At 46.4% G+C, this 24,250-nt stretch overlaps 2 protein-coding genes across 7 annotated transcripts in view; both read left to right on the plus strand.

Annotated features, from left to right (window-relative positions):
* The window catches only part of DPP8 (dipeptidyl peptidase 8), a 62,168-nt gene extending 55,355 nt beyond the window's left edge, over positions 1 to 6,813 (plus strand). For all 5 annotated transcript variants that reach the window (XM_014829889.3, XM_014829886.3, XM_070499902.1 and 2 more), the window contains one exon: positions 2,607 to 6,813. In XM_014829889.3, the coding sequence (XP_014685375.1) occupies positions 2,607 to 2,729 (123 nt within the window). In that variant the 3' untranslated portion in view covers positions 2,730 to 6,813. The remainder of the gene's footprint in view (positions 1 to 2,606) is intronic.
* Positions 6,814 to 20,658: 13,845 nt separating this feature from the next.
* IGDCC4 (immunoglobulin superfamily DCC subclass member 4) overlaps positions 20,659 to 24,250 on the plus strand; it is a 37,941-nt gene continuing 34,349 nt past the window's right edge. Inside the window, exon 1 of one of the 2 annotated variants that reach the window (XM_044764701.2) lies at positions 20,659 to 20,816. In XM_044764701.2, coding sequence (XP_044620636.2) covers positions 20,747 to 20,816 — 70 coding nt within the window. In that variant the 5' untranslated portion in view covers positions 20,659 to 20,746. Of the gene's footprint in view, positions 20,817 to 21,157; positions 21,259 to 24,250 lie in introns of those variants that run through there. The other variant, XM_070499934.1, reaches the window with a different exon arrangement.

Here is a 24,250-nt window from a genome sequence, read left to right on the forward strand (position 1 = left end):
TATTTTTAAAAAACAATAATAAACTATTACATGTTAACACAAATGGGGGGGGAGTCTTTTCCAAAACAAAACAAAAATTTACTGAGAAAAGTAGCTTTGTTCAATACATATTTTTGTAAATCTCTTTAATGTCTGGCTTAATAAGGAAGACACCTGGATTTTCATATTGACTTCCACGTGCAATCTGTTGTGAAATGTTATTTTGGCTAAGGTATATAAAGAAAATTCAGCCTCATAGCGTAAGCAGTTAAGAAATGGGAGTATCAGGGCTGGCCTGGTAGCACAGTGGTTAAGTTTGCATACTCTGCTTCAGCGACCTAGGGTTTGTTGGTTCGGATCCCAGGTACAGGCATGACACCGCTTGGCAAGCCATGCTGTGGTAGGCGTCCCACATATAAAGTAGAGGAAAGATGGGCACGGATGTTAGCTCAGGGCCAGGCTTACTCAAAAAAAAAAAAAAAATGTACTGGGAGGAATATTTTAGCCTTTTCAGATAATTGTGGATATTCTTCTTTGACACTGCACCAAAACTGGGCAAATGGTAGTTTTTTTTTTTTTTTTTAAAGATTTTTTTATTTTTCCCTTTTTCTCCCCAAAGCCCCCCGGTACATAGTTGTGTATTCTTCGTTGTGGGTTCTTCTAGTTGTGGCATGTGGGACGCTGCCTCAGCGTGGCCCGACGAGCAGTGCCATGTCCGCGCCCAGGATTCGAACTAACGAAACACTGGGCCGCCTGCAGCGGAGCGCGCGAACTTAACCACTCGGCCACGGGGCCAGCCCCCCCAAATGGTAGTTTTTTTAAAGGTTAGTTTTAGTGTGGAATCTGAAGCCATATCTATAAATTTTTCATACTCTGTTACATTAATATCTATTGGACATTGTACTTCAAATGGGTCTTTTACCCATGCGTTGGTCATCTAGAAAGTATTGGCTCGCTGTATTACGCCAATCTTCTAGATGTTGACTCATTTCATTATACAATATTTTAAAAACCACATATATCAATATTATCACTGATCTCATCAGAAAAATGTCTAAGTATTGGGAAGCTCATGAGCTAGTAGTGCTAGATGCAAGTTTTCCAAAATTCTAATTTTCACTTAAAAGGTCAGAGTTTATCATTGGCAATAAATACTGTCAATGTTGTCCTTGAATTGACTGGCTCACTTCATTCGTTTTTGAGAAAATATTTGCCAGATACCCAAGTCTGAATTACCATAGTTGTTGTTATTCTTTTTCTTTTTTTTAAAGATTTAATTTTTTTCTTTTTCTCCCCAAAGCCCCCCGGTACATAGTTGTGCATTTTTAGTTGTGGGTCCTGCTAGCCATGGCATGTGGGATGCCGCCCCAGCATGGCCCGACAAGTGGTGCCACGTCCGCGCCCAGGATCAGAACCTGTGAAACCCTGGGCTGCCAAAGCAGAGTGTGTGAACTCAACCACTCGGCCACAGGTCCAACCCCATTGTTGTTATTCTTTGAAGTTAAAAATGAAGTTCCATTTTGGGGCCGGCCTGGTGGCGTAGTGGTTGAGTTTGTGTACTCTGCTTTGGCGGCCCAGGGATTCACAGGTTTGGATCCTGTGTGCAGACCTACACATCACTCATCAAGCCATGCTGTGGTGGCGTCATGTATGCAAGGTGGAGGGAGGGCACAGATGTTAGCTCAGGGACAATCTTCCTCAAGCCAAAAGGAGGATTGGCAATGGATGTTAGATCGGGGCCAATCTTCCTCACCAAAAAAATAAATAAAATAAATGAAGTTCCACTTAAAAAGTGGCTGTTCAGGGGCTGGTCCGGTTGTGTAGTGGTTAAGTTTGCATGCTCTGCTTTGGCGACCCCAGGATTCACATGTTCGGATCCTGGGTGCAGACCTACATACCACTTATCAAGCTGTGCTGTGGCGGCATCCAATATAGAAAAAGTAGGGAAGATGGCACAGATGTTAGCTCAGCAACAATTTTCCTCACCCCCCCCCCAAAAAAAAGTGGCAATTCAGCTTGCAGCTCAGTTGCACAAGCACTTTCCTTGAGACTTCTGTAGCAGAAGTGCTTTGTGCGTTCTTCCCATTTCCACAGAATATTAAAAAAGACATCTACTCAAGGGATGCAGTTTGATGAAATTCTGATTTTTACAGCTACTTAAGTGAAATTGACGTTTTTCTTTTTTCCTGCAAGTGTGTGGTGGTGAAGGATGCTGTGACTTCTGGTACCGTTTAACGTCACTGCCTTGTTCATGCTAAGGCACCAGCACTTTTACCCACCGTTGCTTTTGCATTATCAGTGCAAATGCCAACACAGTGAATAAAGACAAGTAATGTCTTAGTATTGTTCTGGAAGTAATTTTAACTGTGTATCCTTTGAAAGGGTTTCTGAGGACCCCAGAAGTCTGCAGACCACATTTGGAGAACCATTGGTCTGCAGATAAAGCCTTCTATAAGCCTGGTGGTATATAGGGAATTACAAATAGAGGAGAGGGACCTTTAGATAGGAGTATATGTGTAATATCTTGGAGAGGCTGTGCTCCATATTATTAATCCTTTTGAAAATCTCTGGAAAATGTATTATTAAGTTCTTATTTTTTGTATTTTGATGTTTTTGTTGTTGTTAAGATCTATCCTCAGGAGAGACACAGCATAAGAGTTCCTGAATCTGGAGAACATTATGAACTGCATCTTTTGCACTACCTTCAAGAAAACCTTGGATCGCGTATTGCTGCTCTGAAAGTGATATAATTTGGACCTGTGTAGAACTCTGATATACACTGGCTGTTTAACCAAATGAGGAGGTTTAATCAACAGAGAACATAAAATTGACCATCACCTTTTGGTACCTGCCATATAACATCTACTTCTAAAGTATATTTGGTGCCATGCAGGCGTCTACAGCTTGTGGATAGTAATCTGATAACTTAATCATACACACAAAAAATTGAATGACACGTATTTCTAAGGGACCCAGCAGTACCATGAGAATTACTGAAAGAAATAAGACATTAGCACCATGTATCCATACTACCTTATTTTCACTTTTAATAGCATTATAAACCTCATGGACTTAATTAGTGTATTTTTACAGTATACTTCGAACTTTCTTGAAATATGATGATATTAGATTGGTTTGGTTCAATTCCAGAATCTCTGACTAGTTACAGATTTGATAGCACTTAAATGTAATTGAATAGCTTATGCTTCATTGCTTGGGGTGTATCCAGCATGTTATGAACTAATCACTATTAAACCTATGACTTAACCAGTCATTAATGATTTTTCAAGGATAACTTAGTGGCCTCCTAAAGACACTTATTTTGTTTCATTCAAGCTCTGACCAGTTTTTAGCCAATTTAAACTGTATCTAGTATAAATAGTTCTCTTTGATGATATGACAGAGTGGGTTTTTCCTTTCGCATAAAAGCGAGTAACTGTATATGTAGCATGGATTTAATTAGTCTTATAATACTGATAATTACAGGCTGAAAAATTTTAAATGATTAGAGCTTAAATATTTGCAGGCAGTTTCTTTTCCTTTAGGAAAAGAAAAAAGTACACGTTCACTTGTATTCTTCAGAAAACTTAGTGGTGCCAGTTTCCATTGAGTATTTCCTTAGTAAAAGTCCCAGCGTTTTAGGGCGATGGAAGGGAATCGCAGTGGAGTCAGGGAGACCAGGGTGTGGAGAATGACAGGGAGAGGAGAAGGCAAGGGTCTGCTGAAGAACTAAGCAGAAGTATAATTTGACCAAAAATATTCCTGAAAAAATTTGAGAAGCGACATTTAAACTCTTAGAATGTTAGTTAAGGAAAGCAGAGTTAAGAAATCACCCCCTTGCCAACCCAGTTACAGACTGACATCATTCAGAGGTGGGGAAGTCCCCAGAGTTACTTTTATAATTCTAAGTTTTTGTTATTCTTAATTTTGGAGACCTTAAAAATTTAAACTGTCTTTATCCTTTTTAAATTATTTGAGCATAATTTAGTTATCATGAGCTTAAAATAAAGAGGTTTCCAGACAACTTCTTTACCAGAGACTGATCCCTGGCAAAGCCATGGCTCTGTTTTTCAGTGTTCAAAGCCTATAAACAATTTCTTGAATGGCCCTGACATTTTCCTGGTCTAGCGCTAGCACTTGACTATTAAGGGAGCTCACAGGCTTTCCGGTGCTGATTGGGATCTGTCCTTGTAGAGTCTTGAGGTGCTAGATGGGTCACGTTGGAGCCAGTGGCAGAGAAGGCACCGTTGTTATCACAAGCTTCAGTGTTTGGAAAGTTGTTACCAGTTCTTTTAAACAACGCTCCAAGAAACATTGCATCTTTTCTTTCTCACCACTATGCAAAGAGTATCTTTCTCCCATAGAGAGCACAGCCTCCGTTAGTAAGCATGGTGGCTGTGCATCAGAGCTGGACTTCATCATTGAGGGCCAGGTGGGAAGTGAGGGGAGTCCAGAAATGTCACGTGACCTGGTGGTTCTGTCCGTGGGAGAGGAATTGGGTTTTGCTGTTTGTGTATTTATACTGTATAATAGGTACCACACTTTTCCTTATTTTCTGTATATGTATTGATTTTCTTGTTTATGATATTTTCCCATGCCAAGATTTGTTTATATTTTTTCAATGTTAAATTAAATTGATTTGAGTAACTTTCTTTCCCCAAGAAAGTATTTTCCCCCATGACTTAAGTATGTATCTGACTGTTGAAGGTGGTTTTTTTGTGAACTAATTGACTTCCAAGGATATATCCTTATATAATATGCAAAGTAGAAATGGTACAGTGGCTTTTAGACAACTACTCATTTGAAACTTCTTACCCATTAAGTCTGTTTCTTCAAAATAGCATCTCTTATTTTACCAAAACAAACCTTAAACAACTTCTTGCATTCACAGGTTTTTTTCCTTTTGCATCTTGCCTTCTCCTTTCCTCCTCTCACAAGGAATGCTTCTGCCTAAATCCTAGTCACTTAAATGCCATTCTCCTTCTATAGGGGGAAAAATACCTGACTGAATTCACTTGCAAAAAGACAGCTTGACTGAATTTGATTTTTAAAACTGACATGGAAAACATCATTGTCAATTCAAGCAATCAGTAGAAATCTCACTAAAATTATTTGTACCCTATCTATGGGTAACAACTTAAAAGGCAAGAGTATACAAAAGTAGCAACAGTTTTGGTGAGAGCCAAAAAGCACTAGGTTAAACATCAAATGGGGTTTTTGTGGGCTTGATAAATAGGGGCACTTGAGCAACCATCAACAGGTATAGTTGCTTGTGCATTGTTGAGCAGCAGGGTTCAAAGTCTGATTCATCTGGGATGCTTACTAAAGAAATGCAGTCTTGAACCTCACTCTTAGAAATTTAGATATGGTTGATTTGGGTGGTAACCAGGAATCTGCATTTCTAACAAGCTTTCCATGTGATTCTAAAGCAAGTCATTTGTGGGCTACTTTAAGAAACTCTTCTGTGGAGAATGGAGTTAGATTAAGAAAATAATAGGTGATTTTTACACTGGATTGATTTACAAGGACCTGCAACAATAGTCCAGACAGCTGCTCATCTGTGATAATTATTGGCCCCTTCTCTCTCTGAAAGAAGCAGAAGGTATCGTTAACTGTGTATCCGCCTTGTCTGGAGATTCATTTTGGAATGAAGGTTTTTCCCTTTATGCCGTTCCTGGCTCATTTCCAAAGCCTCATACAGTAGGATGAAGTCACAACACATGCGTTACCTTTTAAAAGAATGAGGTATAGATACTGACGCTCACTTTTTTTACTGCATCTTTTATTCCTTACAGAAGGTGTATCGCACCTCTCTGTAACACCATTCTCTCTTTAGGTGGAATGATTCCTATAAGATCTCTCATTATTATAGAATCATACATTTTCAAGCTATTATATCTTTGATATAATCTAATGTTCTCATTTGTTAGAGGAGGAACCTACATAGAGAGAGAGGAAAAAATATACCCATGGCCACACAGCCCGTTACTGTTCAGTTGGTACTAGACTCCATCCAGATGTCTTGACTCATGGTAGTTAAATGATATGTAGAAAAGGCAAATTTTTAAAGAAGTATTTATTAATATATTCCTATGAAACATTTTAAAGATAACATAAAATGGTTAATTTTTCCATTCTAAAGTAAATGCTAAGCATGCTTATTAATGAAGCAGTACTTCTAATTAGTATATGACATTTTCAAGTTAATTAAAATTGTTACACTAAATGTGTCTTCCTTGGTGCAGTGGGGGATTTGGGGATTGGGATAGAGAGTAGAGTGCTTGCCTAAGCCTGAGAGCCCAATTTATAGCTATTTGAGGTAAGAAAAGAGACATGGCCATATCTAAACTAAAATATGTAAGGTGAGTGTCCATTTTGAGCAGACAAAGGAATAAGAAAACTTCCCTGGCTCCCACCTTCCCAACCCCTCCCCGCCTCACCATCCATCTTGCAGCCTAAAATATGGAGACATGTTCATGCACGGTGCTGGCTCCTGCTTTTCTTACTTTGTCAAGAGACAGCTCCAGGTAATCGTTGCAGAAGTCCCTCACAGAGAGAGAAAAAGTAGTGTTTGTATGTTTGTTTTTAAATAACCCAAATACAAATTTATGTTGTATTCAGCACAATTGGAGTTCAGGTCTTTAATTTTAGAACATAAAGTGCCTGCTGTTTTAAGCATTGACTTGTATAAAAAGAATTGCATGTCTCACTCGAGTACGTTTATGGGTTTTCTCATTTTCAGCTACATGGCTTTTAATCATGTAAAGTGAAATATTAGTTTTGTTGCATTTTATTACAGGTTCTTTGTTGCAATAAAGATGCTGCTAAAATTAATTGATGTAAATATTCCTTTCCCCCTCATTCCTCATTTGTGCAATCTTGCCTTGATTAGCGCCCACTGTGGAGTCATTAATAAACGTGAACAAGGTCATGTGCTTGCTGTGGAGAAGGGAGACTACAAGGTGATTACCTGGAGTTTCTAGTGCAAACACTAACCAAAAATGCATCCAAACCCAAAGGGAGGTGTGCAGAGAACTGCTTTGTACCTGCAAGTGGGTCCAACAACCAGCAGTTGGTACTGCAGGGGTAGGTAGTGTTTGGAGCCGGTGATTGGCATACCCTCCCTGAGCAGCTGGGAGCTCTTTGAGAACACCACTTGGAGTGGGGGGTGGTTTCGGCACATTGCACTGGAAATTTCACGAGACTCAGTATAATACTTTTTTCAGAGGTTTCTTTGACAATTCTCTGGTCTTTTGAAGCTGTACTAGGGAAAGGGAGAGGGGATAAGCAGCTGAACCCCTCTAAAATTAGTAAATTTGGATTTGTCTGTTAATCCTTCCAGAATCTGGAATTAATCTGGATTCTATAACTCTCTGAGGTTGTATGCAAAGTACTGCATGCATGAGTGGAGGTGCATTCTGGGGAGACGGGCTTTGGCTTTATCACATTCTCAAAGGGATGATGATCCAAAAAAAAAGAACCACTGCTATATTATGTATTATGGTCTTAAACTTAATTTGTATACAATTATTAGAAATAAAGATGACAGGGGCCAGCCCCGTGGCCGAGTGGTTAAGTTTGTGCACTCCGCTTTGGCGGCCCAGGGTTTTGCTGGTTCAGATCCTGGGCGCGGAGCTGTCACTGCTCATCAGGCCACAGTGAGGCCGCGTCCCACATGCCACAACTAGAAGGACCCACAACTAAAATATACAACTATATACTGGGGGGATCTGGGGAGTAAAAAAGCAGGAAAAAAAAAAAGATTGGTAACAGTTGTTAGCTCAGGTGCCAATCTAAAAAAATTAAAAAAATAAAAAGATGATGGGGTAATGCTGTAGATCACTGCCTCCTAACCTTTTCATGACTCAAAAAAAAGACATTTGTATGACACTCTGGGATAAACTGAGGTATACTGGGTTAACCTGTTGAGGCTGCTTGAAGCCAGAAGTGACCCGCCAGGCCCACCCAAGCTCTAAAGAGATTAATATCCCAGCATTTGTATAATCCCTTTATGGCACTCTGGTTGGGAAACTTTTATAGACTACCTTGGTCTCTTTAATTCAGCCCGGATTTATTGCTAATCAAAATTCAGCTTTCAACCTGGCCATGAGCATCCCGCAAAGACTAGGCTGGAGGTGCAGACTTCCCAGTGGCTCTAGGGCTCCAGTGCTCCAGAGTCATATCAAAACAGATGCTATTGCCTTGAAACCTTTGGACTTCCCTTTGGCCTAGCCTCAGCCACTCAGTAGTAATGAGGGAACAATGATTAATCCCTTAGTGCTTTTTGGGAGAGTTGAAACAGCTGCAGTATGAGAATCTCATAACCATAATTTGATTTTTGGGCTTGGAGGGTTTGGGGAATTAACCAGGATTTAAATGTTCGTCAGCCTGGTTCTGCCTACAGACTGGCGCCCTGGCCCTGCCTTCCTGGAAGAGGTTGAGCTCCCATTGAAATGGATTAATGGGATTCAGCTCCAACACAGGCAATGAGATTGAGATTCTGCTCCTTACTGAAAACGTACTCTAAATTGGCTCCCAAACTTGAGTTCTTGAAATAGAAGTTTGGGGAAACAATTATCCAGGATAGTTGTCCTTAGCCAGTTCCAGGAATTGGGCCCCTCCATCCCCCATCTTCACGGGAAAAGCACCCTGCAGAAGTGGCGTAGTTTAACATTCTACTCACAGGTGACAGTTCGTTGCAGGAAGGTCCTCTGGCCAGGTAGGTTCTGGAAACCAAACTGCTCTTCTATAAAATGAACTCTCCATGTTGGCTTGGTTTCTGGGCACACATGTGGTCATAGTTGCATCCCTAAGCACGCACGTGAATGCTGCTGTCTGTAGTTCAGTTGGATATTTAAGGATGTGTTGCCTCACCAGTTAATTGCTTTGCATTGTCTCACCTGTCTATTCTTCCTCATTCCTATTGCTGCTCCTGCCTCAGGCTAGGACCTGTAATGTCATGCTGGGTAACTGCAGCAGCTCTCTAAGGAGCCTGAGTTGGAGGTGAAGATTAAGAATGCCAAGTGACTTCAAAGAATCAGTTCTCAACTTTCATTCAGCAAATATTTAGTAACAACATGTGCCAGGCCTATGTTGGGTCATGAGAAAACAAAGATGAAGAGGACACAGCCCTTGCCCTCAGTAGGTTCTCAGGACCAACTTCACCTGCCACCCAGGTGAACTTCACTAGCACTCCCAGCAGAACACTGCCACTTTCCTAAAGGCACGACAAATTCTCACTTTCCTGCTCCAGTCCCTAATCAAATCCAAGTTGTGCCTGACATTCAAGGCCCTGTGTCTCCTGACCTATCCTCACCCCCTCACCAAGGATCTTCACTCATCCTGAGCGTTTCCTCTTTCAATTAGAGCCCATGCCTTCAAGTCAGACCCAGGTTCCTCTTGGCACCCTACGGAGCTTATATGGGAATCTCCCCACCTGAGATAAGAGAGATGGCAAAGTGGTCCCAGCATTGGCTTTGGAGCATTTGATTGGGCATGTTAGCGTAACATCCTGAGCCTCAGTTTCCTTAGGTGTGAAATAGGAATAATGACAGAACGCTCTTCAACAGATTATTGTGAGGATTAAATTCATTTAATACGCTATAAAGCACTTGGTGACTGGCATGCAATAAAAGTGCTGAATGAAGGTTATCTCAGATTTAGCACTTAATTTTGTACCATACCGTTGGTCCCTGGGTTTGTTTCTCCAGTGAGATTACAGACTCTGTGAGAGTAGACGCTGTATGACGCTTGGCTAATTCTCCCCATCGCACCTACTACAGTCAGATATGCAGGAGCTGATACTTGAATACCGACAAATTTCCAAATAAAAAAAATATTTTGACCTCCCCCATTTAGGGTTGTCTAATTGATAGATTATTGGTTCCTAAGCACCCATCTACCAATTCACTTGTAGGATTACGAAAGAAACCAAATCCTTCCTAATTTACGCTTTTTGGCCTCCTCCTTTGAAATGTCGCTGTAATTTTTATTTTTTGTCCCCCACTGAGGCTTTGGGTCTAGAGGAGTGCTGCTTCTCAGCCCTGGTTACTATCACAATTGCCTGGGGAGCTTTTAAAAAGTAAGATCTGAGTCCCTCAGAGGATCAATTACGTCAACATGGGGGGTGGGGAGGAAGCCTGCCATCTTTTAATTTTTTTTTATAAGCTCCCTAGGTGATCCTAATGTGTAACCAGAGTAAAGAGCCTCTGAGGTAGAGCAGCGGAGGATTCTATTCACAGAATGTTAGGGCCAGAACAGATTCTTAGAAATCATCTCATCTACTGCTTTGCTTTACAGATGAGAAGCTGAAGCCCAGAGCCAGGAAGTGATTATATCTTAGCCGTCCCGGCTGCTGAGAGGGAGTCCGCACTGGAGCCCAGGTCTTCCAGTTCTGCATTCACCTCCCAGAGCAATGTTCTCCCAAACAAAGCTCTGCAGAGGAATTTGCCAAAGTGGGGAAGCTGAGCTGCTGCCAGGATGGCCCGGCAGAGGTGGAGGGAGTAGAGGAAACCACAGGGTCCTGGATCTTCCAACCCTTATTTCATCCAGAGCAGCTTAGCTTTTTACTTCTGAATTATTGGGGAAACGTTTTCTGCAGCTTAAAAGAAGAGATAAAAAAAATCAATGACCCCTCCCTCATTTTCAGATGGGGAAACTGAGGCCCAGAGAAGACTGCAAAACCATTCAGCTGTCAAGTGGCAGAGCTGGTACCAAAAGTCAGGTGGACTAAACTTCCTGAGGTCCAGGATGGTAAAGTGACTTCCCCAAAGGCACAAAACAAATTGGTAGCTGAACGGAGACACCTGGACACCGACTCTAGGACTCCTACTAAATTTCCTAAAATCTAAGATGTTACCGTTTGTAAGATCCTGATATCAGAAACATAAAAATGTGACTAAGAATGTGTCATTGAATCAAGGAAATTTGGTGTTTGCCTGAAATCTGATTTCCTTCGGGGACTGAGCTCATGCTGAGAAAGCATGTACGGGGTGATTCTTGGATATAAATCTCCCTAAATTTGCCCAGAGAAAGAAGGGGGAGCATGGGAAAGACTAGAGAATTTGGCGTCTGATAGACTTGGGTTCAAGTCCAGCAACTGTGATCTTGAGCAAGCCCTTTGCTTCTCTAAACTTGGACTCTCACGTGGGGCTCCACCCCTCCTTCAGAGAGTTGCGGTGAGGCCAAAGTGCTGAGCACAGGCCTGGCCTGGGGTGGAGGCTTAGAGGTTATTTATGAAGTTGAAGTTGGGAAGAAGGTAGATGCTGGGTGGGGAGAGGAACGTGACTCAGCCCCAGGGATCTTGGGAGAAAAGCAGGTTCTGGGACATGAGCAAGGAGGGTGGGTATACAGAAGCCTCCAGGGAGGGGACCGGACTCTGCCTTGGCCACAGATACTGCCCACCTGCCTGACCCTAGGGCTGATCTTCCAGTATTGCACATTATCAGGACGAGGGTATCATTAAGTGTGAGGCATTTGTTAGGGATAACAGGTCTTACCTGTAAGCAGGTGACACATTTCCCTCTGAATACCAACTGCTAACATTTGTATGGTGTGTGTCCCGCCACTTATAGAACGTTTCCTCATGTCAGCGTGTCATGTTCAATTTGATCTTCACAATAAGTTAGGAGACATCAGTTAGGTGGTATTATTCCCTCCATGGGTTTGTATTTGTGGGGGTTTTCTCCCCAGAGAAAGAACTTAGAGCTCAGAGAGGTTGTATGCCTTGCCCAAGGTCACAGGGCAGAAGCGGAATGCTAATCCTGGCTTCACTTAACCATTAGCAAGCAACATGAATTGAGCAGCTGCCATGGGCCTGGCTCATGCTGAGGGATCCAGGGATCTGGGGATGCTCAGAGGAGCCAGAAACATTCTCTACTCTCAAAGCGTTCTCAGTCCACAAGTGGAGATGGACATGTAAACAAAAGAGGGTCAGGGGCCAGCCCGGTGGCGCAGTGGTCAAGTGTGCACATTCCGCTTCAGCAGCCCGGTGTTTGTTGGTTCGGATCCTGGGTGCGGACATTGCACCGTTTGGCAAGCCATGCTGTGGCAGGCGTCCCACATATAAAGTAGAAGAAGATGGACATGGATGTTAGCTTAGGGCCAGTCTTCCTCAGCAAAAAGAGGAGGATTGGCAGCTGACGTTAGCTCAGGGCTAATCTTCCTCAAAAAAAAAAAAAAAAAGAGGGTCAGCACAAACAGAGATGTTGAGTGTTGTGTGAGCCTCCAGGAAGTAGAGCAAAACAGCAGTTAGCAGTGTGGGCTTTGACCCAGAGAGCCTGCTGTCCTGTCTCCCATTGAACCACTTCCTACTGGGTGACTTTGGGCAAGTTACTTAGCCTCTCTGTGCTTCAGCTTCCTCTTCTGTGATATAGAACTAATGATGGTACTACTTGATGGAGTCGCAGTAAGCTTCTATATGAGAAAACACATACAGAGTTCCTACTACCTGGCATATAGCACTCAACAAACATGAGCTATTATTTTCTCTGGACAGTGGAAAAGAGGATGGTCAGGGAAGGCTGCACAACGGAAGTAGCCTTTGGATTAAGTATTAAGGAGTGAATTTCCCCAGGTGGGAGGAAGTCATTCCAGGCAAAGAGAATACTTTACACACAGACACCAAGGGATAAATGGGGTGTGTGTGTGGGGGTGCTGGCACACTGGGAGGCAGGAACCTGAGTATGTCGGGGGATGATGGGAAAAAGTGGGAGTGCTAGGGATGGCGTGTGAAGGGCCTGGAATAAGGGCAGCTCAGCGGGTTGCCCCCAGCTCTTCTGCTTGCTTCACCTCAACAGGTTTAGTTTGTCTGAAAGACCAGAGAAACCAGGAGAGGGCAGGTCAGGGGGTGGACGTGCTTTCATGGGGAAAGTGAGAGGAAAAAGGCTGTTGGGTAGGACAGGCCTAGGCGGAGGACCGTGGCCCCCCAGGCGCTGTGGGAGGACACAGTCTCCAGCAGGTGGGGGTACAGCTTCCAAAGAGGGGTGGACAGTGTGACCTGTGTCACCTACCTTTCAGTTCTGCTGCCCATCCTGCCATGGTCAGTGTGTCCAGCTGCAGGCAGAGCATCCAGAGACCCTGGGAGAGAGCCGGTCCCACCCAGTGCAGGGCCCTCATACAGGGCGACCAGACAGGAGCCACCTGAATCCCAGGCTCCTGGGAGCGGCTGGCCTTGAGCAGAGGTGGGCGTTGAGGAGCAGGGGTTCCAGGCAGGAACTAGCTGTTGGGCACAGCAAGGCGGCGATGGGAACGGGGAGATGGAGCAGCGTCTGCCTAGAGCACTGAGGAGGAGGACGGTTAGGGCGGGAGGGCGTGAGTCTGAAGGATACAGAGACTGCATCACCTTTTTTTTTCAGTCTTAACTTTATCGTGGTTACACAGGCACGTAGCTTAAGGAGTCAAGTTCTAAAACAAATCTCCAAATAACATGTTTGCAATGTTACTCTGTGACTTTTTTCAGTTTTTATGCATTATCTAGAAGCATCCCATTATGAAAGATTAGAATTTAGCTGTTTTCTCTCCCATTTCCACCAAACACACATACTTCTCATACCTCTTATCTCTTAAATATACAGTAGTTCTATTGTAATTTTACCTAGACCAATAATCAGTGTTTACATCATTATAACCATGTAAATGGATTCAGAGATGAGTCATGGAATACACTCTGAATCATTTTCATTCCTGCAGAACTTTCTGTTTTACCTAGTTAATAATTATCTTTTTCTAGTGTATATATTTATTAGTAATTCAATCCCAAACTCATCAACCTTTCCATTGATTTTTCTGTTTTTTTTTTTTAAAGATTGGCACCTGAGCTAACAACTGTTGCCAATCTTTTTTTTTTCTTCTGCTTTTTCTCCCCAAATCCCCCAATACATAGTTGTATATCTTAGTTGTGGGTCCTTCTAGTCGTGGTATGTGGGACACCACTTCAACATGGCCTGATGAGTGGTGCCACGTCTGCGCCCAGGATCCGAACCGGTGAAACCCCAGGCCTCAGAAGCAGAGCGTGTGAACCCAACCACTCGGCCACCGGGCCGGCCCCTCTGTTTTGTGTAATAGCTAGTATTTCCAGTGTTTTCCTGCAATATATTTTTATTGCCAATATATAACATTTCAGATATTTAATGAGTTAAATAGGTTTTGATTGGCCAGTCTGAGAACATAGCCATCATTTGTAGCGTCGATTGTTTAGAGAATTGGGTTCTGGTTTCCAGGCAGTTGGTTTATACATGTACCGTAGGCATGACCACCTGTATAATGCCAGTTTCAGCCCTCAAGTAGCTTCCAGTGTCATCAGAGACATAACACTGAGACAAATGAATTACATAAATGAAGAAATCATTGTACAAGGCAGAAATAATCCAGTGCCTAGTGAGAGTTACTGACAGACGGGGGAGAACTGGATGGCCACCTTGAAGGAACTGGGGCTCGAGATGAGTTTTAAGGGATTGTATACTTTCCTATTGTACTACAACGTGCATAACATAAAATTTACCATTTTAGCCATTTTTAAGTGTACAGTTCAGCGGCCTTAAGTGCATTCACATTGTTGTGCAACCATCACCACTCTTTATCTCCAGGACTTTTTCATCATTCCACACTGAAGCTTGCATGTATTTTCCAAGTTACATTTGCTATTTCTGATTACAAAAATAATATGTGTTCAATGTAGACAATTTGGAAAAAACAAAGAAAAGCGCAAAGAAGAAAATTAAAATATCCTACAATTCCACAAATTGGTTAGTGATTTGGTGATAAGAAAGGAGTGAAAAGACATATTCAGTTTTGCATATGAAGGGTGAAGATATCGTAAATATATCTATCTTTTGCATCTTCCTTAAAAGGGGATAAGTTGGGGAGGCAGTGAGCGGTTCTACTGGTGAAAATAACCCAGTAAAGACTCCAGTTGTTCTGGTGATCTAGTACTAAATAACAAACCACCCCAACTTAGTGGTGTAAAATAACAACAACCGTTTCTTATTATTACTTCTCTTTCACAGTGCTGGGGGTTAACTGGTCTCAGGTCTTCTACGTGGTTGCAGTCAGACAGGGGCTGGGGCTCGATGTCGAGAAGCCTCCCTCACTTACACAGCCAGGCTCCTCTAGTATCTCTGTCTCCGTGTGATCTCCCCACACGGTCTCTCCAGCATGGTGGCTTCAAGGTGGCCAGACTTCTGACATGATGGCTCAGGGCTCCAAAGATAAAGCTAGGTGGGAACTGTATCTTCTTTTAGGACAAACCTCAGAAGGCATCAGTATCACCTCCACCACATTCCATCCTTTAGAAATGAGTCACTAAGGCCAGCCTATATTCAAGGGGAGGGGAAGTAGATTCTACTTCTTGAAGGGAAGAGGGTCAAAGAACTTGTACACATATTTCAAAATCATCACAATGGTGGGTTCTGTTAGCTATTCTAGGATGATATGATTGCCACACCCCCCCACTGCGGGTCCTACTAAGCAAGTGGTCCATAAATTCCTGATTTAGAGTCATAGAGCCTACCAAGATCTTAGCGATGACTCAGGCAAGTGCTTCCCGACATTTTTCAATGTTCAAACTCCTATCACAGTAATATGCTATCTTGAGAACTCCCTCTGTGATTGAAAACTTTCATCATTTTTGGATGGCATATGATAAAGGAGTAACTTTTTTTAAAAAGCCACTCATTTAGGAAACATTCATTGGGATCTTACTATACGCTGTGCACTGTGCTAGATGCCAGGAAAACAAGAGTGAGCAAGATCCACATGGTCGCTCCTGCAAGGAGCTTACTGTCTAGCCGTAGAGCCAGACAGTTTAATAAAGAATATTATAATAAAGTGTCTTAGGTGCTCTGATGCGAGAAGTGCCTGCTCACAAAATAATGTCTCCAGTTCTGATCTCTCTGCTCAGATCAAAACGGCATTTCCAGGGCTTTAACATTTTCACTTGGATGCTACGCAGGCATCTCACATTCACCATGTTTAAAAGCTAATTACCTTCCTTCTCCTCTGTCTAGCTCTCTCCCATGTTCGTCTGCTTAATAGCACCCCGCCCACCTGGTCAAACCGATAGAAAGTGCAGTCCTCCAGCCTTTTCCTGATCTCTCGACCCCAGCATTGACCTATCCCCAAGATATTACTTCCTATAACAGTCTCAAAGAAGTTATTTTAAGAACACAAAAATTTATAATATTATTTTGTTAGTTGATGGCAATATTAACATATTTAATTTAAAAACCTTGTTCCCCAATTAAGAAATGATGCATGCTGATTTTAAATTAATTGCAAAAACAAAACATGATTTGTCAACAAACAAGACTATGTGTCAAATTTGGGGACCAAATGTATATTGAAATTTAACCACATGTTATAGGGTCAAAAATAGACAAAAATTGCCTTCACATCTATTGGGAAGTACTTCTCCACAAATAACATTGTAGGTACAATCCATCTGCCTTTCTGGTAAATAAAAAGCCAGATTAGATCAAATGATCGTTAGATTTTTTTTTTAAGATTTTTTTTTTCCTTCTTCTCCCCAAAGCCCCCCAGTCCATACTTGTATATTCTAGTTGCAGGTCCTTCTGGTTGTGCTGTGTGGGACGCCACCTCAGCATGGCCTGACGAGCGGTGTCATGTCCACGCCCAGGATTCGAAAAGGCGAAACCCTGGGCTGCCGAAGCAGAGCGCAGGAACTTAACCACTCGGCCACAGGGCCCGCACTAGGTTTTATTTTTAAACATTGGCTTTGGATATATTAGTAACTAATGACTTTTGGTTAGAAGACTATAACATTCTTTCCTGATGCAGATCAACTCGAGGCAAATTTGCAAAATTATCATTTTCTCTTCCATCAGCTTTTTGTAGTGTAGCTATCAGTGCTCCTCCTACTTCCTGTCATATATCACTCATGGTCCAACATGGCTATACATTAAAAAATATACGAATAACTAAGACCGAGAACAATTTAAGCTGTTTAATAGTAAAAACCAGGGGCCGGCCCCCGTGGCCAAGTGGTTTAGTTCGTGTGCTCCACTTCGGTGGCCCAGGGTTTCGCCCGTTCAGATCCTGGGCCAGACATGGCACCACTCATCAGGCCATGTTGAGGTGGCATCCCACATGCCACAACTAGAGAGACTCACAACTAAAAATATACAACTATGTACCAGGGGGCTTTGGGGAGAAAAAGAAAAAAAAATAGTAAAAACCATGACAGTGGCTAATGATGTTCACTTGAGCGTGTCCATTGGCCCTCCATGGCCCTCCACCCGTGAACACCCCATACATACTTGGAGGCATTCCATGGTAACATCTGAAAGGGGAAAAGAATAGAATATTTATTGATTGATTTAAAAAGAGAGTAATTAAGGCAAGTGCCATATCCACTTTTAATGATGTGAACTTTTTGGAACTTCTGGTTAGAAATGTGCATCATACTCTAGCGCTCTAATTTTTCTCACTGGTGAAGCTGAGGCTCAAGGAGAGGAAGAAAGTTGCCCAAGGTCACATGGCAAGTCTGTAACAGAGGCAGGACAAGGACCGTGGCTCTTATTCCTTACCCTGAATTTGGCTGGCCTGAGCCTGTCACACCTCACACCTTCTCCCGACCCAGAGCCTGTGTGCTGAGATATGAATACAAATAAATTAATTGGATTTTTGTGTGTGGCTTGTGGAATCAGTGACACTCTTTCTATGTTGACACCTTCTTCATTCATTTATTCATTCAATTGACTATTAAATCATCAACTGCTTTCCAGGCAACACATGAGACCTGCCCCATCTAGCCCCAGCCTTTCTGTTGGCTTCATCTCCCACTCCCGCCCTCCTGTTTAATAGTTCATGCCTCCTAGATTCTGCTTGCACTGATTCAGGTATTTGTTTCCTCCAGAAACCTTCCCTGCCTCCCCCCAAGTCTGGCCTGGGTGCCCCTCCTCCCCATTTCCCAGCACAGCCTGTATGGCAGAGTGCTACAGTTGTCTGTCTCCCTCACTAACTAAACGCCATGCACTTGTTCACCACTGCGCCCCCAGTGCCCAGAGCAGGCCCTGACCCGCAACAGGTGGCCCGGGAATATCTGTGCAGTTAATTATTGGATCTGCCATTTCCTCTGCTCTCACACGGCAGGGCCTCTGCAGAGTGTGTTTCTTCCCCCACCATCATGTCTACCCTCCTTAAATTGTCAAGACCCAGGTCAAACATCTGCACCCATCCACAGTTCTTCCTCAACATGCCCCCACCACACAGTTAGTCCCTCCCCTCTCTTGCTCCCATTCTGAACCCTGAGGCCACTTGGGACACTACTCTCCCTGTGGGCAGTGACTTGTATATTTTATCCTGGTCCCCTGGCACCTACACAGTGCCAGATACTGGTCTAGCTGCTTAGAATTCAGAAGTGAGGGGCAGGCCCAGTGGCGCAGTGGTTAAGTTCATATGTTCCACTTCAGCAGCCCAGGGTTTGCCGGTCCAGATCCCGGGTGCGGACCCACTCACCGCTCATCAAGCCATGCTGTGGCAGGCATCCCACATATAAAGTAGAGGAAGATGGGCACGGATGTTAGCTCAGGGCCAGTCTTCCTCAGCAAAAAGAGGATTGACAGTAGATGTTAGCTCAGGGCTAATCTTCCTCAAAAAACAAAACAAAACAAAAGAATTCAGAAGTGAACCTAGTAGGCAAAAATCCCTGTCCTCACGAAGCCCACATTCTGGTTGGGTGGACAGACTATAAGAAAAATGTAGAGGATGTTAGAAAGAAGGGGGACAAGGAGAGTGGGGGAAGTTGTGAGGACAGGAGGGGTGGAGGGACAGAGTTCCAGACCTGCACTAGCTGGGCAAAGGTCGAGAGGCTGGAGGGAGGGGGCTGGCCCCAATCAAGTTACAGCAAGGAGGCTAGTGTGGCTGGAGGGGCAGTGAGCAAAGCGGATGGTGTAGGAGGTAAGGTCAGAGAGGTACAACAGGCCTCCAGATCAGACAGGCCTTCTCCTCATAAGGACTTTGGCTTTTGCTCTGAGATAGGAGACACTGGTTCACATTTTAACAGGATCACTCTTGATGCTGTATTGAGAAAAGACTGAGGGGGGCCAAGGACAGAAACAGGGAGACCCGTGGGGGGCTACTGCTACACTCCAGGTGAGAGGTGATGATACTCGGGTCAAGGCCGTAGTGGGAAGGCGGAATGTGAAGGATGTGAAAGTAAAGAGTCAAGCATGACTCCAATGTTTCTGACCCGAGAAACAGGAAGGCTGGAACTGCTAGGAACTGAGATGGGGAGACTGTGGCAGGAGCGGGTTTAATAGGGAAGATCAGAGCTCCGTTTTGGACATGTTAAATTTCAGATGCCTATTAGCCAACGGAAATATTGAGCAGGTAGCTGGACACACAAGTCTGGGGTTTAAGGGATATGGTCCAAGCTGGAGGTCTAAATCTGGGCATCTTCAGCATAAAGGTGTCATTTAAAGCCTTGATGACTAGATGTGATCCGTAGAGAAACAAGTGTGAGTGATCAGCTAAGTCAAATGCTGCTGACGGGCCTGGCAATGAATGGATACATGCCAGATCCCGTTAGGTGTGCAAAGTGCAGGTCACTATTAGGGGTTAACTAGCAATAGATGGGTAAGTCACCTACTAGGTACAGAGACAAAATGGCCCTAAGTCATAGGAACACTGGCGACACAGGGGATGAAGGACCACAGCATCTTGGTCTTGGAAGGGACCTTAAACAGGTCATTTAATCTGTACTTCCCTCTCTACCCTAGCTTGACGATTGAATCCCTGGCTTTAGAACAAGAAATATTTCTGGGATACTGAGGCAACCAGTCTGGCTAGGACAGAGAAAGCACAGTTGAAGAATGAGTGAGAAATAACTTTCTGGAGTCAGAAAACCAGGGTTTTGGGACATGCATCTGCTGCTCCCTAGGCCCATGTCCTTAGGCAAATCGCTTCCCCTCCTCCAGCCTCAGTTTCCTCGTGTGTGAAATGGGAGCAATCAAACCTTCCTTGTCCCTCCCAGGGTTGCAGAGTGGTTTGAATGGGGGCAGCGCTTGGGGTAGAGTAAATGCCCTGCCTGGGTTGGTCATTGCAAGAGCAAGAGAAGGAGGCCAAGAAAAGCCTTCAGCTTGGAACAGCAATGGAAATGGGGATGAGGAGGGAACTGTCATGTCCTCAGTGGGTCTGATGGTGCAGGGTGTGGAGAAGCTAACCAGGATTCAGGCCAGGACCTGAGCTGGAATGGACCGGGCTCAGGTGGCAAGATGGGACCTTCGGGACAGAGACCGAGGCCTTGAATTTGCCTCCACTGAGCCTGGAACCGAGATGGAGGAGACCCTGAGGCAGCGATAAGGAAAAGAAACGGAGACACCAAGGCAGAAAGAGACCCGGAGACCCAGAGACAGGGAGACTGAGACAAACAGACGCGGAAACAAGCGGTCCAACAGGAGCCCAAGGCGACCCGGAGAGGGCGAGACACTGGGGGGGCAGACGCCAGCAGAGCAGAGCCCCCGCGCGGCGCAGGGTCACGGCGCGCGGGCCCGGGGTCTCCGGCGGGGCCCGGGCGGCCGCCTTCGCAGGGCACCCCCGCCCCGGCTGCTCGCCCAAGATGGCGATGGAGGGGCGGGCGAGGCGGCGGCGGCCCCGGCCCCCGCGCCGGCCCCCGCTCGGGCCCGGGCCCCCGAGGCCGCGCCCCCGCCCGCGGCGCCGCGCCTCCCCGGGCCACTGACGCCCGGCGCGCCCTCCCCCGGCGGCGGCGGCCGAGGCGCGGGGCGGCGGCGGCGGCGGCCGGGCCGGCCCCATGGCGCGGGGGGACGCTGGCCGCGGCGGCGGGCTCCTCGCGCTGATCTTCTGCCTGCTGGCCGCGCGCGGTAAGGGCGGGCGCCGCGGCGGCGGCCGGAGCGGCTGCGGGTGTCGGTGCGCCCGCGCAGGGGCTGCGCGCGGCTGAGGGCTGGCGGGCGTCCCGGGTCCCGAGCGAGTGCGGGGCCGTGCGGCGCGGGCTGCGCGTCCCTGTGCCTGGGATGCCTGTGTGCTCTCGGGGGTCTGCGAGCTGTGGCCTGGGGCGCGTTTGCGGCGCGAACTAGTACTAGTCCGCAGGGGGTGTGTGTCCTTGGTTAGCGGAGTCTGGAGTGAGTGAGTGTGTGTGTGTGTGTGTGTCTGTGCGCGCAGGGGGTGGGAGCGGGGGCTTCTGCGGGCGTCCGCGTCTGCAGCGCGTGCCACGGTCGCGGCGTGGGATCGCGGGGCCGGGGCTGCGATGCTGATGGCTCGTGCGGGGTGGGCTCTGCCGGGCCCGCGCGTGTCTCCGGATTGAGAGTATGTGTGAAAGAGGAGGGTATGGGGGGGTGTGTCTGCACCTCCATCTGCGTCGAGACCGTGTGTAATTGTGTTTATGGGGCTGAGCTAATATTTGGCCTTGGCTTTTGGGGAGTGTCCTTGCCCGTGGTGGGGGCACAGAGCAGGAGATTCCGGATTGACGCGGGATAGTGATGATAAAACACTCAACTTTGCCCAGTGGGTGTGGTCCCTGAGGCTGGGTGGGGCGGGGGGGTGGGTGGGTGGGAGTGTTGCTCCCCAGACCTGTGGCCCGGAATGGGCTGGGGGAGGGGGCAGGAAACCAGTTGCCTTCGTGGACGTGTCCAACACTCGCTCTCAGGATGGACGCGTGTCACTCCTGCCCCACCCCCCCAGGGGCAGATGAGGGAAGCGTTGTTGAGGTCAGCCAGGCCTCCTCCAGCCCCCCACCTCAGTGCGGGGTAGGGGTGGGGGTAGGAGTCAGAGTTGGCCACGCTGGAGAAAGGGCTGGGGATGGGGGGCACGGAGTCCCAAGTCTCTATGCCTGGGGCTCCTTCTTCCACCCCAAGCCCTCTCGCTTTCTGTCTTGTGTGCGTTTGGGGGGCGGCCGGTAGGGAAGGTAGATGGTAGGGCTGGTGAGGGGGATGGGCTGCCCGCTTTGTTCGCCTACTTCTTGCCTTCCCTGCCGAGGAGGGAGCTGAGGATGTGTCCGGGGCGAGTCGGGGAGGGACTTGGAGGTGGGGGTGGGGAGGGGGATTTCTCTCCAGCTGCCGCGGCTTTCCAGAGAGACTCAGCCAGGCCACGTGGGAGGGAGGCAGGGACGGCGGAGTGGGGAAGGAGCCTCCGCCTGGCCGGCCCCAGGCCCATCTCCAGGAAACCCAAACAGCGGGTGGGAAAGTGGCGGGGGCTGCTTGGACCCCTTCTCCCCCTACAAAGACGCGCCCCTTTCCAGCTGGGACTGCGGACCGCAGGGGGCAGGGTCTGGGTGGCTGGGCTCTGGAAATGGGGGGCTCCGGGTTGTCAGGTGAAGGGGCGGGCAAATGCCAGAGAAGCGTCTGTCCTCCCTCAGCCCAGGAGATTAAGGAATGTTGTGCCCACCTTCTTTCGCTCTTCCAGGGGCTCCGGGAGCGGGCTCAGGGTTACCCAGTAAAGCAGCACTATCGAGTACCGGTGGGGCCTCCCTCCTGCAAGGGGCTCAGTTTGCTTCGGAAACCGGGCCTCTCCCTGCGCCCGATGCACAAGGCAGGGGCTGGTCCGAGGTGGGGCTCCCTTGGCAACGGTGTGCGTGGCTAAAGCAACTACTCTACTGGCCCTCAGTCCTAAACTCTTTGTGCAAAGCTCAGCGGCCTCGGGACACTCCTATAGAGTTCTGACTGGTCACCCTGATCTGGAGCCAGGTTATTCATTCATTCAACAAATATTTATTGAGCACTTGTTTTGGCTAGCATGTGCCTGGTGCCTGGAATATAGTAAGTTAGGAGGCCCACCTGGTCCCTGGTGCAAAGCTTTCAGTCTGGTGAGGGGAGACTGACAGGTACCCTGGAAAGGTCAGGAAAGACATCCTTCCAGAAGAGGTGCATAGCAGAGCTCAATGCAGAACGAGAGGTAGCCCTGTAGAAGGGAGTGTCTAATGATGGGAAATGTTCCAGGGAGAACAGCATGTGCAAACACTCAAAGGTGCCTTTGTTTAGACCATTGAATGAAGCTAAATCTGGCTAGAGTTTAGAGCGCAAGGGATGACAGCAGGACATATTGGGGAGGGATGCGACGGGGGCCATGGAGTGTCGAGAGAGAATGGCGAAGATGAGGACTGGACCCAGGTCATGAAGGGCCTTGTAAGTCCCACCAGGGTTTCTGGCCTGAGAGTCCCTGTGAGCCCTTGGTGGGTTTTAAGATCAGCTTTGCATCAGCTCACTCCAGCCAGCGTGGAGAATCAATTGGGCAGGGCTGGAGGCAGGAAGCTCCAGCTTCTTGGAAGTCTGTCATAGTAATCCAGAAGGGAGGATGGTGGCAACTAGCACAGTGGCACCACCCGTAGTAGCCTGGTGACCAGAGTAGCTGAATTCCAGAGATATTTAGGAAGTAAAATCAGTAGGACTTGAGGATGGATTGAGTTTGTAGGAGTGAAGGAGAGGGAAGTCAAAAATAATAGACACTTCAGCAACCTCAACATGGCAGAATGAAGGGCTAGTGTTGGGGTTGGGCTGGTGACTGTCCCTCTCTCTCCTTACACTGCTCTTGACTCAGGGAGTGGGACTGGGAGACTTTTTATAGGAATGGGACTCCTGTCTGGCCACAGTGGTGGAATACTGGGTGTGCTGTTTTCACCACATGCAAGAGGTGGGGCTCCCTTCCACCCAATCAAGCAATCAAAATTTGGGGAGTGGGAAAGCCAGAGGTCAGTAATAGGAGGTCTCTAAGATCATGAAAACTGCCTTCTCCTCACCCGTGGGCTCAGAGGCTTTTCCTCAGTCAGTTGGGTGTTGGGATGGCCCTCTCTGACCCTACCTTCAGAGGTTAGGAACCAGGTCAAATATATTTTCTCTTTTTTTTTATTTTACAGAATTCTTTTTCCCCTTGAGGAAGAGTAGGCCTGAGCTAACATCTGTGGCCGTCTTCCTCTGTTTTATATATGGGACGCCTGCCACAGCACGGCTTGATGAGTGGTGCATAGGTCCGTGCCTGGGATCAACCCAGAGAACCCACGGCCGCCAAAGCAGAGCATGCAAACTTAACTGCTCTGCCACCAGGCGGCCCCTATAGTTTCTCTTAATGGTGAATCTTATCCAGAGGTTATCTAAACCTTCATTGATCCTGTACATACTTTCAGGCCCAATTAATCACACATTATGTGTAAATTAGCATTTCCTTTCTTTTCTCCGAAAGGTACCGCTTTCAATTTAAGCGATCTCACAATTAGATTGTCATAGAATGTCAGCTCTCAAGGGAATTTAGAATTAATTTTGTCACGAACCCATTTTACAGGTGAGAAAACTGAGTGGTTTCCCAAAGT

Source organism: Equus asinus, chromosome 2 (genome assembly GCF_041296235.1).
Source record: "Equus asinus isolate D_3611 breed Donkey chromosome 2, EquAss-T2T_v2, whole genome shotgun sequence".
Lineage (NCBI taxonomy): Eukaryota > Metazoa > Chordata > Mammalia > Perissodactyla > Equidae > Equus > Equus asinus.